We start from the raw sequence: 18,978 nt of genomic DNA on the forward strand, positions 1-18,978 counted from the left end.
TCGTCATTGGGGGGTATTATAATAGTTGTCGGTAAAGTCTCTTGAAAGTGGATACAATGATGCCTAGTCGTCATTGGGGTGTAATATAATTGTTGTACTGAAATTAAAGTTGAAGTATTATGTAAAACTAAACATTTAATTTTCTCCCCTCCCCCCTCCCTCAAAAAATTGTCAATACAATTAGAACCGCGATCGTACTTCAAACAGTCATATTTCTGTCAGCTTGTAGACCTATATGGAATTTCATTTACTTCTATCACAGAGGAAAATTTAATCAATTCAGAATACCATGATTGCAATGTTAATTGTTATGAAAACAACATTAAAGTAATTTCAATCAAAACAACAAACAAACAAAGATAACGCAGCATTTTTTTTTTTCAACGTATGAAACCTCAAGCTCTTTTTTCTTTAAGACTTCTTTGTTTACATTGCATTCAAAGTACGGGGATAAATAGCAAGACATCTAATTTTCAATACCCATGTTCTGGTACTAAGAAAAATATCATTAGTAGCGCTTCTAGTTTCTTTTTCATATTATTCTAATGATCTTTAAATTTCAAAATCGTCTAAAAACCAAGATTTTAATCCTCTTTTACGTCGTTTAAACATGGTTACAAATTAATGGTCTTTTGAAAAACACTTATGATTGCTTTGCAGCCCTCAATTTCGTAATGGTAAATGATTTTGTGTTTAAGGCGGTGTATTTGTTTTCTGCACAATCATAGTAGTTCTCAATTTGTCAAAACCTATGATGATTTTTTGGTTTGGATTTTGGTCTGGCTTACTTTTTCATTTTCTTTCTCCAAATACGATAAGAATGAAAACAAAGTGATAAAGAGTGTGCAAAAAAAAAAGGAGAGTATAACATATAAATCAATGTAAGAATTGTCAACTTCATAACAACATCAGTCTGTTATAACATTATGGATTCATTTAACTAGACTGTATTAAACGTGTGAACTCGAGTCCACTTCTAAATGTTCCCACCTTGTTATCCCATCTTCATTAAACGCCAGGCCTGGTACAAATGCATGATCACAGGTACGCAGTTACCAATTCTAGAAATGTCAACTTTTCGTGGCCAATGCACTTGAATTCATAATGTGTTTCATTGTTTCCTTCAATTTTAATGTTAAAATCTTATACTTGGTTTTCATGTGTAACGAAACCGTGCATGAAAAGCTAAAAAAAAAAAATAATAAATCCGATTTTACATATGGATTTATAAAGATGTGAAATTGACCAACTCGGTCAATTTCCAGCTTTGTTATGTTTTTCAAAAGAGCAAGTCTCCCTCATTTTTTAAAGAAATTTTATGGAAATCGCCTTTACGTTATGATTTTTAAAACAAATTTGTTCTTTTCTGTGTATTTGCGAGATTTTGTCATAGAAATCCCTATTTTCTATTTTATTTCTTAAAAGCTCTTTACTTTTTTCCGACACTAATAACTTTTTAAAGATGATGCTTTTTCATTAGAAACTGATTTGTAGTAATAGATAGAGTGTCCTTAAAAATGTACAAAATTTTAACTTAGTTTGATGGTTCTATCGCAGTAGTTTCTTAGGTGGAGTTTTTATTAAATGCAGACCTGTTTTTGTGAATTGATCAGAGGACCGAATGGCGATGTCAAACGTTTTAATAGACACTAGAGACAAAAGACTTTATAATGTGGTTAACTTCTTCACTGGAGAAACGTTAGATTATCCAAAACAGGAATCGCCTTCTTCTTTATACCACAAATCTTTCGTTACACCTATTTTGTCGGAATGATAACGAATAGATACTGCACAGTTCTACCACTAAGTAATTATTTAGTCACCTACACAGTGCTTGAGATGCAGATCTCTGCATCTTTTAAGAGGTTTTCCATGCAGATTTTGAGCGGACGTTAATTAGCACACTCAGAAAATTAATAACAGCTTGCCTTCGTCCACCTGCTTTGGAACTTACCCTGACTGACTGTCATTTCGTTGACTGAAGAAAAGGGTAAAGCTCCTGACATTCAACATGCTATGTCGTGACAATGTGGTTGATAAAGGTAAAGAAAAGCTATCTGCAATACTACAGCCGATGTATTAATTTTTACTCGTTGAAGCAAACGTGGGTATTCCACAGAGACGATGGCTCCTAGAGTCTTTGCGTTTCTTTCTTAAGACTCTGATATATATATATGTATATACATATATATATATATATATATATATATATATATATATATATATATATATAGTACATCAAAACGACCAACTTAAATGTATTACTGTTTGATTATGTATGTGTGTGTGTGGTTATGCAAAAAAAAAAAAATCATATACAAAGTGTGTGAGTGCGTGTGTCTTTGGTAGTGCCTTTATGTTCAATGCCTACTACGGGAATTTTAAAGATACAGCGCACTCCCGTTATAACGAAATGCTCGGGACCGGCAGTTTTCTTTCGTTATAACGAAATTTCGTTATAACCGAACAAATACAATATATAACGAAAACAAGGAACCACGTATATTATGTTTGCTGAATACTCATCATACACTGCAAAGCTATGTGAAATGTGATGGGATAACTGTATTACAATAATAAACGCAAGTTCCCCTCAGAAACTGTGTGTGACACAAGGAGCGAACACACAGTGGTGTGAAGCGTTCACCCATGCAGAGACACTATAAATGCTTGTTCCGCTACGTATTTTCGAAAGCAATTCGCATTTCGTTATAACGGAGCACATTTCTTTTGTTTTTCTTTGTCTGTGGTGCTCGAAAAAGACTTCGTTATAACGGAAATTTCGCTATAACCGTGTTCGTTATAAGCGAATTTTGTACCATAGACTTTAATGGTGATAATTTTGGGACCAGAAGATTTACTTCGTTATAACGAAATTTCGTTATAACCGTGTTCGTTGTAACGGGAGTGCACTGTACTGCAATCGATGTTTAAAATGATATTTAGCGGTTACCCATGTGATAGCTGCAGCAGTTGTGATATCAAAATTAGAATACAATAGTACTGCCACTTAATAGCAGTACCGGTATGCAATGTATAGATTGTATGTACCTAATACAGAGAGTAAATAAATGAGCATTGTTTCAAATCATATATGATTAGCAATGCCTTATTTTGTCGTAATTGGTTTACATGTTTTATTTGCTCACTTTGTACCTTTCACATAAAATATAATTGAACTAGACTCGGAATTTGTCAAGACTGACAAATTAGGTGATCCGATTTTTTTTTTTTTAATCAATGATTCGAGTCCTGATCGCAATAGGCATGATCATATAGGTTTCATTTGTGTTTAGAGACATTGGCCGTGTGATATTTGGATTCTCATTTACAAAAGAGAGTCAGGTCTACCATCTTTGGTACCAAATTCGGTATAAACCAGGGAGGTACCTCCCTGGTATAAACTATAACGAAGATACAGAATGAAGTACATTTCACCATTGACCCAACTTTGCACAGCCAAGATGGCATCTGAGCAAAAAGTGGTTATTTTGTGAAATGATCCTTGTAACACGGTCTTTACGTGTGCAAAATATGGGGAAGATAGGACATGTATTCACCAAGATACAGGATGAAACATTTATGACCTTTGACCCTAATTTACATACCCAAGATGGCGTCTGATGAAGTAGTTGTTATTTTATGAAATCATGTACATAACATGAACTAAACATGTGCAAAATATTGGGGTGATGGGGGCTGTTTTTCTTGAGTTATTGCAAAGAAAGTTGCAGAGAGAAAGAAATATCTCAATACATCGAAGATAAGTTTGAAATCAACCAAGTTTTTTAGCATGATCCAGACATCGTGTGAAAAACAAAAGGCACATTCCTGATAGCGCAAAGTCTCAGCTACAACATATTAAAATCTGGGAGAAATTCACCGAAGGGTAAGTGAGCTAGTGCTCGATAAAGACAATCATGTCAACTTTCACATCTAGAAAAATTCCCTCCCATAGAGATAACACGTCATAACGAAGATATAGAAAAAAGTACATATGACCTTTGACCCCACTTTGCACAGACAAGATGGCATCAGAGCAAAAAGTGGTTATTTTGTGAAATGATCCTTGTAACACGGTCTTTACGTGTGCAAAATATGGGGAAGATAGGACATGTATTCACCAAGATACAGGATGAAACATTTATGACCTTTGACCCTAATTTACATACCCAAGATGGCGTCTGATGAAGTAGTTGTTATTTTATGAAATAATGTACGTGACATGAACTAAACTTGTGCAAAATATGGTGGTGATAGAGTATGTTTTTCTTGAGTTATTGCAAAGAAAGTTTGAAAAAGAAAGAAATATGAAAATACATCGAAGATAGGCTTTGATTTCAACCAAGTTTTTTGACGTGATCCCGGGACCGTATGAAAAATTGAAGGACACAGTTACGATAGCCCAAAGTCTCAGCTACAACATATTAAAATCTTAGAGAAATTCACCGAAGCATAAGTGAGCTAGTGCTCGATAAAAATAGTCATGTCAATTTTCATTTCCATAAAAATTGCACTCCCATAGAGATTACACGTAAACTGGTAAAATTTGACAATGTTACTTTTAATCCCTTTTTACGAGGTGATGCCGTCATCCAATCAAAATGTTGTTATTATATGACTGAAAGAACATTTAATAAGCTACAACATATTGAAATTTGGACGAAAATCAACAAAAGAATAAGTGTGATACGCTTGAGTGAACTTAAAATTTGATGACGTCATTTTGAAAATTTACTTTTTTTACTTTATTAAGAAATTTGATATCTTTTAATCGTTTTTCCAGGATCGCCAACCCATGAAATGACATGTACAACTCATCAGCTTTCAGAATATGTAAAGAAAATGGGTGGTCACCGTCCATCCTGATGAGTAAAATCGGATTCAAAATTGGCTGTTTTTTGGCATTGTTGGACTGTATATCGCCATTGACGCGCGCGCGGAATTTCAACTTTGACGGGCCCGTGTGACGTCATATTGAGTCGGATTGACTTGAAACTTGGTAAAAATATTCCTTGACATTTCAGGCATCTGATAAGTGTGAAAAAACGGGAAATTTCTATTGCGTATGAGCTGTGCGTGCGTATATGTGCGCGCGCGTACGCGCCCGTCCAATTTTTTCAATTTTTCAAAAAATGCTCCAATTGGTCTGAAACGTGTGCAAAAAAAATTTGAGCTCGATTTGAGCATACAAATATTTCAACGCGCGCGTACGCGCACGTTTGAAGAGAAAATATGAATTTTGATTATATGAGTAGAATGCGCTTGACTTGAAATATATGTGACGTAAATTTCATTGAAAATTTGCATTCCATTAAAGAGATATGATTGAGAATGTGTTTTCATATAATGACGTCATAGTGACGTCACGGTCGACTAATCACTATGATTTTATTAGGAGGATCGTCTTTGGGACATGATACATGTATGGTATAATTTTGACATTGATAGGAAGAGGACTTTCCGAGATTAGCGATACACAATTTTTGCGGAGAAAGAAGAAGAAAAAGAAGAAGAAGAACAAAGAATCAGTACAGATACAGAAGGTGATCCGAGAGGATACTCGGATCACCTAAATATTCTTGAGCGTGCAGAGAAGCGTGCCGAGAAGCTCACCGCACTTAACGAAATTTTCGACAAACGGGACGACAATGATACATCAGCACGCTCTCCTCACTCCATTACCTACCGCGAAAACTGGCAGAAATCTCAGTGCCAAGAGTCGACGTCGAATCTTCATTCTACCAAATATCGTTTCATACGAAAGGTACACATTCCCTGAACTTGTTACTGACATATATACTTATGTCAATGTTGATGTTATTCCTCTTGCTCTCTGAAAGAGGTGATTCCACAGTGCTTATTCATTATGCAAGAAAAGTGAAAAAGTGTTCAATTTTCTTTATATTTTCTTTATGGTGTCACATATGTGACACAACGATCCGCAATCATGGCAATATGTATAGTCTTCTAATCCAACGTTGTCATCACCAAAACCTCGAAAATTCATAGCTTTTGAACGGATTGTCCTATTTTCCTCAAACGTTCTTCGATGTATTCGTATTTCATTCTGCCTTTATTATATTGAAACGTGAAGTTGCTTTTAAGATACTATTTGTACACTCTAATAAAATCTCTTCTTTTGTTGGCAGTTACTCCCCCCCCTAAAAAATATAATACTTTGAGTTACATTTTCAAGCACCGTTGACAAAACTACCATAGTTTGCTAAAACGAATGATTTTGAAAGGAAGATATCATTCAGAGGGGTGAAGATTCAGTTGTGAGTTTCTTCAGTTTGTCTCCCTCTACAAATTAAATTTGTTAAGATCGCAACTGCTGATCTGCAAATTAACATACATGTCGGAAAAAAGGAACCAGTGGGACTCGAACCTGATTTTTATATTTAGTTTTCTGAAGATCTCCTGCCAATTCATTAGCTCAGTTAGATATACACGTAGTAAAATTGTTCAATATCTTGAAGTTTATCTCTATCATTATTTTCTGAAAAAAGCAATTCTTCTTCTGCATCACCAGAATGTAACAGACTAAAAACAAAAAGAAAAACTACTAAAAAGCGAAAACTGAAAAAAAAACACACGATTAAAATACTTAATATTCATATAGAATAGTGTAATCAAGTATGTCTTTAGAGGTCCCATATACATTTACACACATTTCACTTTCAAGTCTAATAACTTTTGAATAGATAACAACTGTTTTAACAGTTGGTATTGGAAGGTATTAAATTCGGTCCATCATCACAAGACAACAAAAACAACAACAACAACAAAACACCGGACATGGATTTTTAGGTAAGAACAGTTGTTGTAAATAATCTTCAGCTTAAAGGCGATCTAGATAATCGAGAGAAAGTACACTCGTGGAAAGAGTTTACAGAGAAAGGAGACTCAAGTACGTATCTATGTGAGTAATCTCACAAACATTTGCTCCATGGATAGGAGAAAAAAACGTAAAAAAACAAAACAAAAACAGGATGTACATCTCTCAGGCCATCACAATGAATGGAAAATCAGATTGAACTGAAATTGAATATTCTTAGGAAACACATTCTATTCATGACTAATACCAACTTTCATGATAGTAGCATCATCGCACTAGTAGTTTCAACAAAAACTTGTTTGTTTGTTTCGCTTTTTCATTTGATGAGGATGGATAGTCCATATTATTTAAGCAGTATTCTGCACTACCTTGTCTTCCAGTGAACAGGATCCAGTTGAATGTAAAGCAGGACCAAGGAGGTATGAGAGAACATACCTCCTTGGCAGGACCACTTCCCCGGGTTTCCTTCTTTACATTGCTCTATGCGATAAATGACGGAATGAGCTTTATGTGTAATTGACTCTCTCATACACGGGACCTGTATTTGTAATGATGTCCTATCCAAGGGACAGATCGTTTGTCTCTTATACTAGAGGGGACGGGATGATTTACATTGCCCAGTATGGACTCGGGAATCGAACCCTGGGTCCTCTACCAACCGAGCCAAATCACCGCCCTCGGATAGACCCACAACACAGCACTTGAATAGACTGTAAACCTCAAAGCCTCTTTTCTCAGTAAACACCTTTTCAGGGTGTATTCCTTCTTTCTTTCCACTATAAAGTGTAGATCAATCCGTAACGAAAAAACAAAAACAAAAACATGTCAGTAGAATTTTTGGTCATTTTGTGATGCAGGGTCACATAATGAATATGTAAATGTAAATGCATATTATGTTATGTATGTGTATATTTATATGTATATGTATATGTATATGTATATGTATATGTATATGTATAATGTATATGTGTATGTACATGTAAATACTTTATATTATATATCTCGTGTTTGTTAGTGATCATGGAAGTACGTTAATGTGTATTAACACGCTTGATAGGGTGAAAAAAAACATAAACATAACAATAAGCCGATTAAATATTTTTCAATACTTTAAGATTTACAAAGACAGAATGTCTCCATGGTCGATAGGCAAATGTATTCTCTTCACAACAGATGATTGAAAAGTCCCAGTCATTGTGAACAGGAAAATGAATAACTATATAAGATATAAGTTTTCCTTGGATCCTGGCATCTCGTAGAAAAAAGAAAAATAAATCAATAAATGAGGTAAATCAATAAAGAAAAGTAAAATTACGTTTTTGTAAATTGAAACCCTTGCTGCCCCCTCCAAAAAGCAAAACAAAAAAGCAAGCAAATCAGCAAAACACAACAAAATTCCGAAGCCGATATTCTTTAATAGATTAAGACTTAAAAAGAATTGACTCACGTCAATATACAATTGTCGTTCTCACAACAGATGACTGCAAATTCCAAACCTTGTTCAAAGAAACATGAATGATTGCGACTAAGATCGCTCCTGTGATCTCGTAGAAGAAAGCAAAACTAAATCAACAAAAAAGCTTCTGTCGTAATGGAAGAGGTGACTCACTGCCCAATACGTCGTTTTTTCCTGGTATGTCTCATACATATTTCTCGGTGGTTCTTTCATATATCGATTTAAAGGTTTCATTATTGTGCCATGGTTTCATCTGCAATCGATAACTTGTCTTCCTATTATCACTCTATTAGGACGTGGTTTTGCTTTCTCCCTTCAGGCACCGATTAATGGTTTCAATATTTAAAAAAGAATCAAAATCAAAGGGATTTGATGTTACTCGTTTATCACTTTTCCTCCTCTTGCACTGAAATCTTGTCCCTCAAAACCGTTCTTCTCTACTGTTATGAAAAAAAAAACACCTCTCTGTGCCACAAAGAATAATCATGCGCTATGGAGCACCAAGGAATAAAAATCAGCACAAGAGAAAAGGGAATACAGTGAGACCTTCAAAGCGATGATGGATACTGTAGACTCTGTTATCAGACCAAAATTCAATTACAGATAAATAAACAGACAGATAGATAAATAAATAGATAGATAGATAGACACATATAGAATAAATGGAGAAACGACGGTGTAACATTGATTTCGGGAATAAGTATCAAGTTATTGTTAAAAAACGGATAATATATTTAGATAGAAAGATAGATAAATGTTTTTTCTTCTGTTGTACCTTCTCCAGTCCAAAATAAAAGTAAGGAATTATGAATGAAGGAAAATGTTATCCCATTAATTATCGTCTGTATGGGCAGAAAAATAAAATCCATCACATTACACAATTAAGAAACACGGACCGGATAATAGATCCACAATTGGCTGTCTAGTGCTTTTCCAGCATATTCTTTTCCACACTCATGCATGCACACCAACTCGAACTATCAAGTCCCCGTCATCATCAAAAAAGGGGGAAAGGGGGGGGGGGGGATCAACATTCTTGTTCCGCTATCATCAAAAACGTCTGAAAGACACTAAAATACTTCTGACCAAATTATATATATTCATATACCAACTGAACTATTCTGCATGTGAAATTGCAGAAAATAGTTACTCGTATTATGAACTTTCAGTGATATTTGTTTTGTTGTTATTTTGCATAGCCAGGGGATATTACCTTTGCCCGACCACAGCATCTAGTTGATAATGTAATGAAATCATAATTAACGCTTGACGAAGTTCTTCAATTTTTGTAATACTTTTTGCAGGTTATTGCACTTATCATTTACTGCTCATGTTGAAGACATGTCAATACATATCTAGCCATATGAGTACATGTATAAACTTCTCTATACAAACCTGAAAGAGACAGATATATGGATGAAATATCTTTATGAATATAATCCGCAAAATTATAATAATACAGAACATTGACAAACGTGACAATATTGATGAAAAATATTGCATTGCGTTTTAGCGTTCATTCCTTCTCTCTCTCTCTCTCTCTCTCTCTCTCTTATACCACAACTTTGCAATAAATCATATCATTGGCTACTTTTTCACGCATGCGCAGGTTGACTATGAGTCATTTGACATTTCCCATTGATAATCTGGGAGTTAGGCAGCTTTAGCTTCACTGTTGCAGGAATATTTCTGCGAAATCAAGTGCGGGAAGGACCTTTTTTTTCACTCGCACGATAGCTCGCTTTTCAACAACAGTGAAGAAGTTGAACACAAGTGAAGTTCACAAATGTTTTGAAGTGAGTATCATTTTTCTTCTTTTCTGCAAAGTGTACGTATACATTAAACTTAGCCATGCCTCCAGTGTAACGGTAATTTAAGAATGATCTTAGATACTGGTACGTATTACCTGCCTCTTGGTATAAAAAACAAAATAAAAACAAACAAACAAACCAAAATATTCAGTTCAGTTCAGTTCAGTTTTTATTTCTGCATTTCAAAATCAATACAAATCAACAAATCAACAAAATACTTACATAGTCATTTACACAGCTAATATTCGTAACGTTTGGATCTTACATATATTTTCTTTTTTTCAAGAACGAATATCATTATGAAAGGAAGCAATAGGAAATGATAAAAATGAAATGCAGGGGACCATCATCATAAGCTAAGCTTGACGAGGAAGATGGCCCCAGGTAAAGAGATAGAAAAGAAAATCTTGCCACTCACTGAGTGGGGGGTAATTGTGCAAAGGGCACAATAAAGAGATACATAAAGAAAATCTTGCCACTCACTGAGTGGGAAGTAATTGTGCGAAGGACGTGCGGTGCAGTGCAATATTGCTATTGGAATTTTGTCGAATGGACACCTACCGTGAAGTCGATATTTAGAAATCTTTCGCTATCTGACTTTTTATATGGCGAAATCGTCACCTTTTCGTGGCTGTGTAGTAGAACACGCACGTATATCAATTCAAATCATTCCATCGTCTTTTCAAATGAATTTTTGATAGTTTGAGCCTCAACAAGTAGGACGCTTTATCATAAGATCATTCTGTCCGAGAAATATTTCACATTCCCTTGTCAGAAGGAGAACCCTCCCGGTTTAGGTAAATTTCATCACGAGAACAAACAAGTAAAGATGTTTCTTTAAAAGTTTTACCCCAAGAATATCATGTATTTGAACATTTTAATGTTTGTTTCCTTTTTCAGGATAGACAGAAACTATGGCATTGTCTGCCTTTGCGACATTTAGAAGCATTCGACTGATAATGCTGCTTTTATGCTTGGAAAGAGGGGAAGGCAGTTCGATTAATTTCAACACCTCACCTGCATCCGATAGCAAAACAGATGGCATGTTGTGGAAAACAATCCACATCGAACCATACGGTGTGACAGTATTTGACAAAGAAGCAACAACGCAGACACCTGAAGACGACCTCGGGAGCAGCCATGGCGGCTGGACCACGCCCTCCAAAGTAAAATCAGTTGCATCTCTAAGAACAGTATTTCTGGACTCTGTGTCGCCTCCCGCTGACGGCTTCGGATCTGATTACTTTACTGTCCGCACGTTTTCCAGTTGGTCCTGGCAACACACTGTGTGGTCATGGTGGTTGATACTTCAGATGATTATCGCCTTGCTGGGTATTGTGGGCAATTCCCTGGTGATCATCGTCCTTTTCACCCGAAGAGAGCTCAGTCGGTCCACAGATATTTTTATTTGTGCACTAGCTGCGGCGGATCTTCTTGCATCCGTTTTCATGATACCACATCCAGTGCCACTAACGGTTCCTTCGTCATTTCTTGGGGAGTTGTACTGTAAAGTTGTGTACAACTCAATGTTCCGATGGGTATCATTCGATGCGTCCATATTCACCCTAACGGCCATAGCTATAGAAAGGTACATCGCCGTGGCTTATCCTTTCCATTTCAAGTATTTGGTAACTCGGAAGAGGGTCGTCTTCGTGATCGTAGCGAATTGGATCGTCGGGTTCCTGATCACTTCTTTCGAATTTAAAGTCGCAAAAGTTGATAACTTCACAAATCATTGCACTTCGGCATTTTCTTCAAAATCTGTCCAAATGCTCACTGGAATAATTTTATTTCCAGTGGTGTTTGTCATACCGGCATTGTTATCACTCACCATGCAGGCAATGACTGCCCGCGCTCTGCACCGCCAGTCTATGCTGTTCCGTAAAGAGGGCAATCAAGAGTTTGCATCGAACCCATCAGCTAGACATTTAGCAGCCAGGAAACGCGTCTTAAAGATGCTGTTCATCGTGGTTCTCGTCTTTATCGTGTGTTGGGCTCCATCGCAGTGTGCATACTTCTTTTACAATCTAGGATTGCTCCCCGACTCGTACTTGTACAGCCCATTAGACAACGGGTTAGTCGTCCTTTCCTTCCTTAACTCCTGCGCAAACCCGATTATCTACACCGTCCGTTACCCAGAATTTCGCGCTGCAATACGAAAGCTGTTTTCTGCGAAGAAAGGGAAAAATAGGGCACCATTATTCAGTGAGCGGACAGAGGGGAAACCGGTAAAGTCAGTTGAAAGTGGATGCAATGATGCCTAACCATCATTGGAACTAATATAATTTTGTATCGAAATAAAAATTTTAATATCATTTCAAATTAAACACTTGAATTCCTCTCCTCCCTCCCCCCAAAAGTCATCTTTACAATAAGATTAAATTCATACAGTCACGTTTCTGTCAGTTTGGAGGCCTATATCAAATTTCATAACTCTCTTCACTGAGGGAAATTTAATCAATTTAGAATATCATGATTGCAATCTTAATTATTATGAAAACAACATAGCGGTAATTGGAACTAAAAAAATCAAACAAACAAAAACAACCTAGCAACAATTTCTTCAGCGTATGTACCATCAGGCTTTATGATATCTCTTTGTGTTCATTAAATACTCAACGCACTGGGATTAGTTGGAAGACGTCTAACTACAATCCCCCTGTCGAGATCTTTCTCTTTCATTTCATTCTTAGGAATTTTCAATTCTACAAATTTTACAATCGACTGTGGAACAAGAATCTAATTTTCCTTTACGTAGTTTAAGCATGGACCTTTGCAAAGTATATAATTAGATTACTACGTACATTTTTAATGTGATTTTACGTTCTACCCAGTCATGGTAATTTTAAATCTGTCAAAATCTACTATGATGCCATGTGATGCCATGTAGACCACAGCACTAGTGTCGTGGCTTAATCATTTTACTGCACTGTGATAGACGTGTGCACTTGAATCCACTCCAAAGCTGTCTCCGCCTTGGGTAGTCAATGTTATTTCCTCTGCACCGCCGACCTATTTACTGAACGAAACCGGCCTAAATGTAATCGCAAACATGTTTGTTTGTTTGTGTTTTTTTAACCAGTCCTGATAAAAATGCGTGATCACAAAAACGCGACTGGATTTAGCAATGTCAAGTTTGCGTTGTCAACTCACAGTAATTTACAATGTGTTTCAGTGTTTCATTCAGTTATCCTGTTACAGTCTCACATGATTTTCATGAATTATGAAACTGCATCAAAAAATTAACAAAAGGTCCCGATTTTCCACGAAGACTTCTAAATATGGGAAGTGGATCAACCCAGTCAATTTCTAGCTTTTTACGTTTTGCAAAAGAGCAAATCTCCTTTATTCTACAGAACTGGATTATAGAACTTATAGAAAGGGTCTTTTTTGACACCTTAATTTGTACAAAAAAATTGTTCTTTTTTGTGTAGGCCTATGCGCAAGAGTATGTTTTTAAGTTATTTTCATTTCTAAAAGCCCTTTACACTTTTTTTTTTTACGACTCTAATAACTAATAACTCTTGATGATGCTATTGCAGTGTAAACATATCTATTGTAATAAATAACATGACATTTTAAGATATGTGCAAAAAAAAATTAACATCCGCAGTACTTGTCTATGTTGAATTGTTAATGTAGTCCTATTCTTTTTTATTTAGTAGAACACTACAAGACGATGTCAACCATTTCAATAGACACAAGAGACATTTAAATGTGGCAAATTTAACTGAATAAACGTCAGATTATCCAAAACCAGGAGTTGCCTTCTGTTTAGTACAAAGCTTTCACTACAAGCTTTCGCTACACATATTTGTCGGAATGATGATTTAATAAGCGTTTGGTCATTATGTAATCATTTTTTTTTTTTTTTTTTGCCAAGTACTAAGTGTTTTCAGATGCAGTCCTCTGCATCTTTTGTTTGTTTGTTTGTTTGTTTTTTTACATGCAAATTTCGTTCGGATATATAACACTTTAAGACGAGCAATGATATCTTCGCTTCGTCTATGAGTTTTGAAACTTGCCCCGATGCGCTGCCGTTTCGTCGCCTTTAGGGAAAAGGTAAAGCTCCGCCCATTCAACGTCCTTTGTCGTATCGAACGAAGTGACTGGTGAAGATAAAGAAAAAAGTATATCCAATACTCCGACACCTTGATATCTACGTGTCAAAAACGAACAGACGGATAAAGCTAACTTGCATATTCGTGAGAGACTAAGCATTCTCTGGGGCACACGTGCCTTTGGCCATGCTGCTCCCACCTTATGGAATAACTTACCTTCAACCGTAAAAAATTGTTCTTCATCAGACTCCTTTAAAAGCAGTCTAAAAACTCACTTGTTTAAAGCCTCAATTTGACTACTCATTACATGTACTTGATATTTGTATGTCCTTTATCTCCTTCACTTTCTCTTCCTTCCGCGCCTAGAGCACTCTGCAGAGTGGATTTGGCGCTATATAAATCATATCAATTATTATTATTATTATTATTATTAAATTATTACTCACGCAGTTTCTACGTTCATCATTCAAATCTCTGAGTATGAAGATTGTGATGTTGCACATACAATAGGATACTATGTTGATATGTCAGTTCTAGCGTCTATAACGTCTATAACACATCACAACGGCCAACTTTTATGTATCATTTGTTGTGTGATTGTATGTGTATGTGTATGTGTATGTGTATGTGTGTCCATATATATATATACAAAATTATTGAAATATAAGTAAAACGAGTGTGTGAGTGCGTGTGTTTGGTAGCACCTACATGTATGACATTTTCACTACATGCTTTCGAACACCGAGGGGTTACCAAAAGCACTGCAATTAGATGGTTACAACAATGATAGCAGTTGTTATATCACAATATGAGTAAAAAAAGCAGTACCAATATATATGTACGTGGACGGTGAATAGATGAGTACTATTTGAAATCATCTAATCACATCAGGAATGGCTTATTCTGCCTTGGTATTTTTTGTTTAAATGTCAACATGATATTGCTCACTTTGTACCTTCCACATAATAAAATATAGGTGAAATATTATTGAGCGTGCTGAGAATCTTACCGGACGTACTTGACGAGGTTTTCGACGAAGGGGGTTTTCGACAATGATGACAGCACGCCCCTGTCACTACCGATCGCGACAACTGGTAGATGGCTGCCAATGCCAAGAGTGTATCCGAAACGATGGCGAATCTTCAGTCGACCATTGACAGATTAACGAGAGGCACATTAGTAATAATCATGTAATGTGAATACGGTAAAACAAGGGTGAAACAGCAACTACTTTAGCATTTACAATTTTTAAAACTTGAGTGCCCTTAAAGTAAACCTGTCCAAACGCAAATTGGTAGCAAAGAAATTTCTTACAATTTTACGAAAGAAATTATGACACAGAATGATATTGATTTCTGATTGAAATGAAATGACTGTGATTTCCCTGCTTCCCTACAGTGTGTAAACTGATTGTGACCGAAGTGGAGATTGAAATACGAAAGAATGTTTTCAAGGACGCAGATAATGCATGTATGAATGTATTCTCACCCAATAATCATGACAATAATTCTTAACAGCAGTAAATAAAATTCATTACACCATCTGCGAGGATAGGATTCCCAGAAATATGGAGTCAAAGGTACAATTTGTTTAGGGATGCTTCGTTATTGTAATGGACTTTAACACTCCACCTGAAAAATATAAAGATCCTGTTGTTTGTTTGCCCGATTTAAAGGCATCATTTACCATTGCAGATAAAACAAAAACCCAGCTCAAAATAGGAGTACGGGATAGAAACGACCAATGTAAAAATGTTAATCAGAATGACAAATTTCAAGTTTTGTTTGACATACAAAATGTGAACGATATCAAGAATCTTGTTTCTAGATCAAACTAACTACAGTTATGGCTTATTGATAAAAGTAGTGATATCTCCTTATATTTTAGGCTTTTGCCAAATGTTTATATGGTAGGATGTTTGGTAATACAGCTGACCCACACATATGCATCAAATGTGATAACTTGAACATTTTTTTTTTTAAATCACTGCTTCCAATGGTAAACAGTACCTTTAATTCTGTATTCAGAATGCACCGGATCTAAATAGGAACGTATCACTCTTTTTTTATTTTGTGATACCAACTACTTATTTGATAAATTTGTAGGTGTGTTTATGCATGCTAAAGTGCAGTAAGGTTATGTCATGTTGTCAAGATGTCACTCATAAAGGTTAATGACTCATGATTTACTTGTTATTAGTTACTATTTATTGGACACATCTTGGTCAATGATTTTGCGGATTAAAAAAAAAAAACTCTTCTGCAAACAAATATATTTAATTAACTCATTACATTACCAAAAACCTACGTATCTTTGTTCAATTTTCTTACTTGCAGCAAATTACACATATTCACACCGCCATTTTCTAAGTGATCTATTTTGATTCATATGATTTTACTTTGAAATGATCGCAGAAAGTGTAAGTTCCTGTGTTCAGTGCAACAGACAGGACAATAACAAGATGTTAATCTCCAAGGCTTATCGTATTAAGCTGAAATTGAGCATACTCTCACACACGGGTCCTCCATTGAATGTCCTATCCGAGGGACAGAGTGTTTGTCTCTAACGTGAAGGGGCAGGATGTTTATAACGCAACATTAGACTCGGGAATTGAAACCGGGTCCTCAAGATCTGGAGCCTGACGCGCTACCGACTGAGCAAAATCACAGCCCTTGAAGAGACCCGCAACACAAAGCACTTGAATAGACTCTAAACTTCAAAACCTCTTTTCTCATTAAACACCTTTCCAGGGTGTGTTCTTTCTTTCCATCATTATGTAAATGGGGTTGGGAAAGTCCAATTGTACTGAGCTAAACATCATTTTTAAGTCTATAGAGTCTGTTCTTTCAGAATATTTCCTTACCTATAAATCCATGGCTGCCAACTTTTTTGTTCATTTCGTGATACAGGGTTACTTATACTCCTCTTTGTTTCTGATCTTGAAAGTACAATATAATACCTTTAAAAAGTCCAGAAATGTCGCTGTAGCGTCTGGTATGCCTCCGCCATAATGCATGATTCTCCTAATAGGTTTGCAGTGCATCTTGACAGTGTGTGATGACAGTTTCCAAAAATTGGCAAAATACTGAAATGACATGTTTGTCACAAATGTGTTGAGTGTTCACTTTCCTTGAACTAGATTTAATTGGATGAATGGAAAAACATGTATAAGGGGATTTGAGGACCTTTACTTGACTTTTGACCCTTTTATAAGTTTATGCATTGAGTAATTTTCAAGGTATGGAGAAAGAGTGGGATTTCTGTATTAGATAGTAAATTGTTAGCATTTTATCCTGGCATTTTAGCCTGCCCTTTGACCCTTGACCTTTGACCCTGTGACCATAAAATTGCAAATAGAATCACTATCAGGCAGAACATGCATAAATATGTACTAAGTTTCAAGATACCTCGAGTCACTTCCCAGATATGAAGGAAGAAGTGAAGTGAACTTCAGCACTTTCACTTGATCTTTGACCTTTTGACCTTTGACCTTTTTGGTAAAAAAAACTTCCAAGAAAATCTCTACTGGGTAATACATATATTATATACCAAGTTTAAAAAAACAAATCCTGCAGTCACTGCATAAATATGAGGGAACACAAATTTCGAAGAGTTGACCTTGACCTTTGACCCTGACCTTTTACCCCATGACCCCCAGATTCCCTGGATAATCACTGCCAGTCAGTACGTATGCATATGTACTATGTTCCATGAAGATACCTTGAAAGCTTTCACAGATATGGAGAAAAAGAATGAAATTCTAATATTTTCACTTGACCTTTCACCTTTGACCTCATGACCCGAAATTCTCTCTGGAGAATACCATCGGGCATTGCATAGATATGGGGAAATAGTGAACTTTTGAACATATGACCTTGACCTTTGACCTTGAGCATGTGCAACCAAAAGCTGATAGGCACAACTTCACCCCCTCATATGTATAACAAGCCAAGTTTCATTACGATAGCTCAGAAGCTTTTTAGTTACGCTGTCCAAAAAATTGAGTATATGAATATAAGAACGACCCAAGTCCATGGAAGGCCATTTCGAGTAAAGTAAAAAAAAAAAACTTCATATCTTTTTTATTTGTCCAATAATATTCTATTTAACTGTGATTGGAAGGCAATATTGTATATACAAATTAGAACATATATAATTATGACAATTAACATTTACATTAATTGTGGAGAGGCCATTTTGTGTGGTGGACTTGGGTCGTTCTTTGATTCATATGGACTTGGGTCGTTCTTTGATTCATATACATGATATTCTGCTATAGAGATGAGAGAAGGATGAGAGAGGGCGCTATTATATGAATGTAAGAATGACCCAAGTCCTTCATTCTTACATTAATATAAGATTTAACTCATTCATTTCAGGCACTTCCAGGGGTAATTAGGATTTATCACTTATACACAAGATGAGTCCATGCATGAGCTACAATTTCCCATGTCAAATTGAATTTGGCCAAAAATTGGACTTGGGTCGTTCTTATAGTCAGGTCTTCAATTGATTACGGAAGGACGGACGAACGGAAGGACGGACGGAAGGACGATCAACCCGAAAACATAATGCCACCGTCATCACTCTTGCTTAAAAAAAAAAAATCGACAAAACACAACAAAATGCCTGACCCGATGAAAGATTCTTCCTCAGATTAAGGTTTGCAAAGGCGGATTGTCCTCACTTCGATAGGAAACTGCATGATATCCGCTCCACTACTTGAAGCAAATTTTCATCTATTATAAACAGCAAAGGGAATCACTATGAGATAAAATCTTCCATCTTTCTTGCGATCTCGTAGGAGAA

The 18,978-nt window shown here is 36.0% G+C and overlaps 1 protein-coding gene across 1 annotated transcript; it reads left to right on the forward strand.

Annotated features, from left to right (window-relative positions):
• Positions 1–11,151: 11,151 nt before the first annotated feature.
• LOC140234464 (QRFP-like peptide receptor) lies at positions 11,152–12,372 on the forward strand. The gene has a single exon (XM_072314508.1). The coding sequence runs from the start codon at positions 11,152–11,154 to the stop codon at positions 12,370–12,372; it is 1,221 nt and encodes a 406-aa protein (XP_072170609.1).
• Positions 12,373–18,978: the final 6,606 nt, after the last annotated feature.

The sequence above is a fragment of the Diadema setosum genome, chromosome 10 (assembly GCF_964275005.1).
Source record: "Diadema setosum chromosome 10, eeDiaSeto1, whole genome shotgun sequence".
In the NCBI taxonomy this organism is placed as follows: Eukaryota; Metazoa; Echinodermata; class Echinoidea; order Diadematoida; family Diadematidae; genus Diadema; species Diadema setosum.

What these genes read in the sequence shown, in the direction of transcription:
- LOC140234464 (XM_072314508.1), top strand. Translation starts at nt 11,152, where the DNA reads ATGTTGTGGAAAACAATCCACATCGAACCATACGGTGTGACAGTATTT.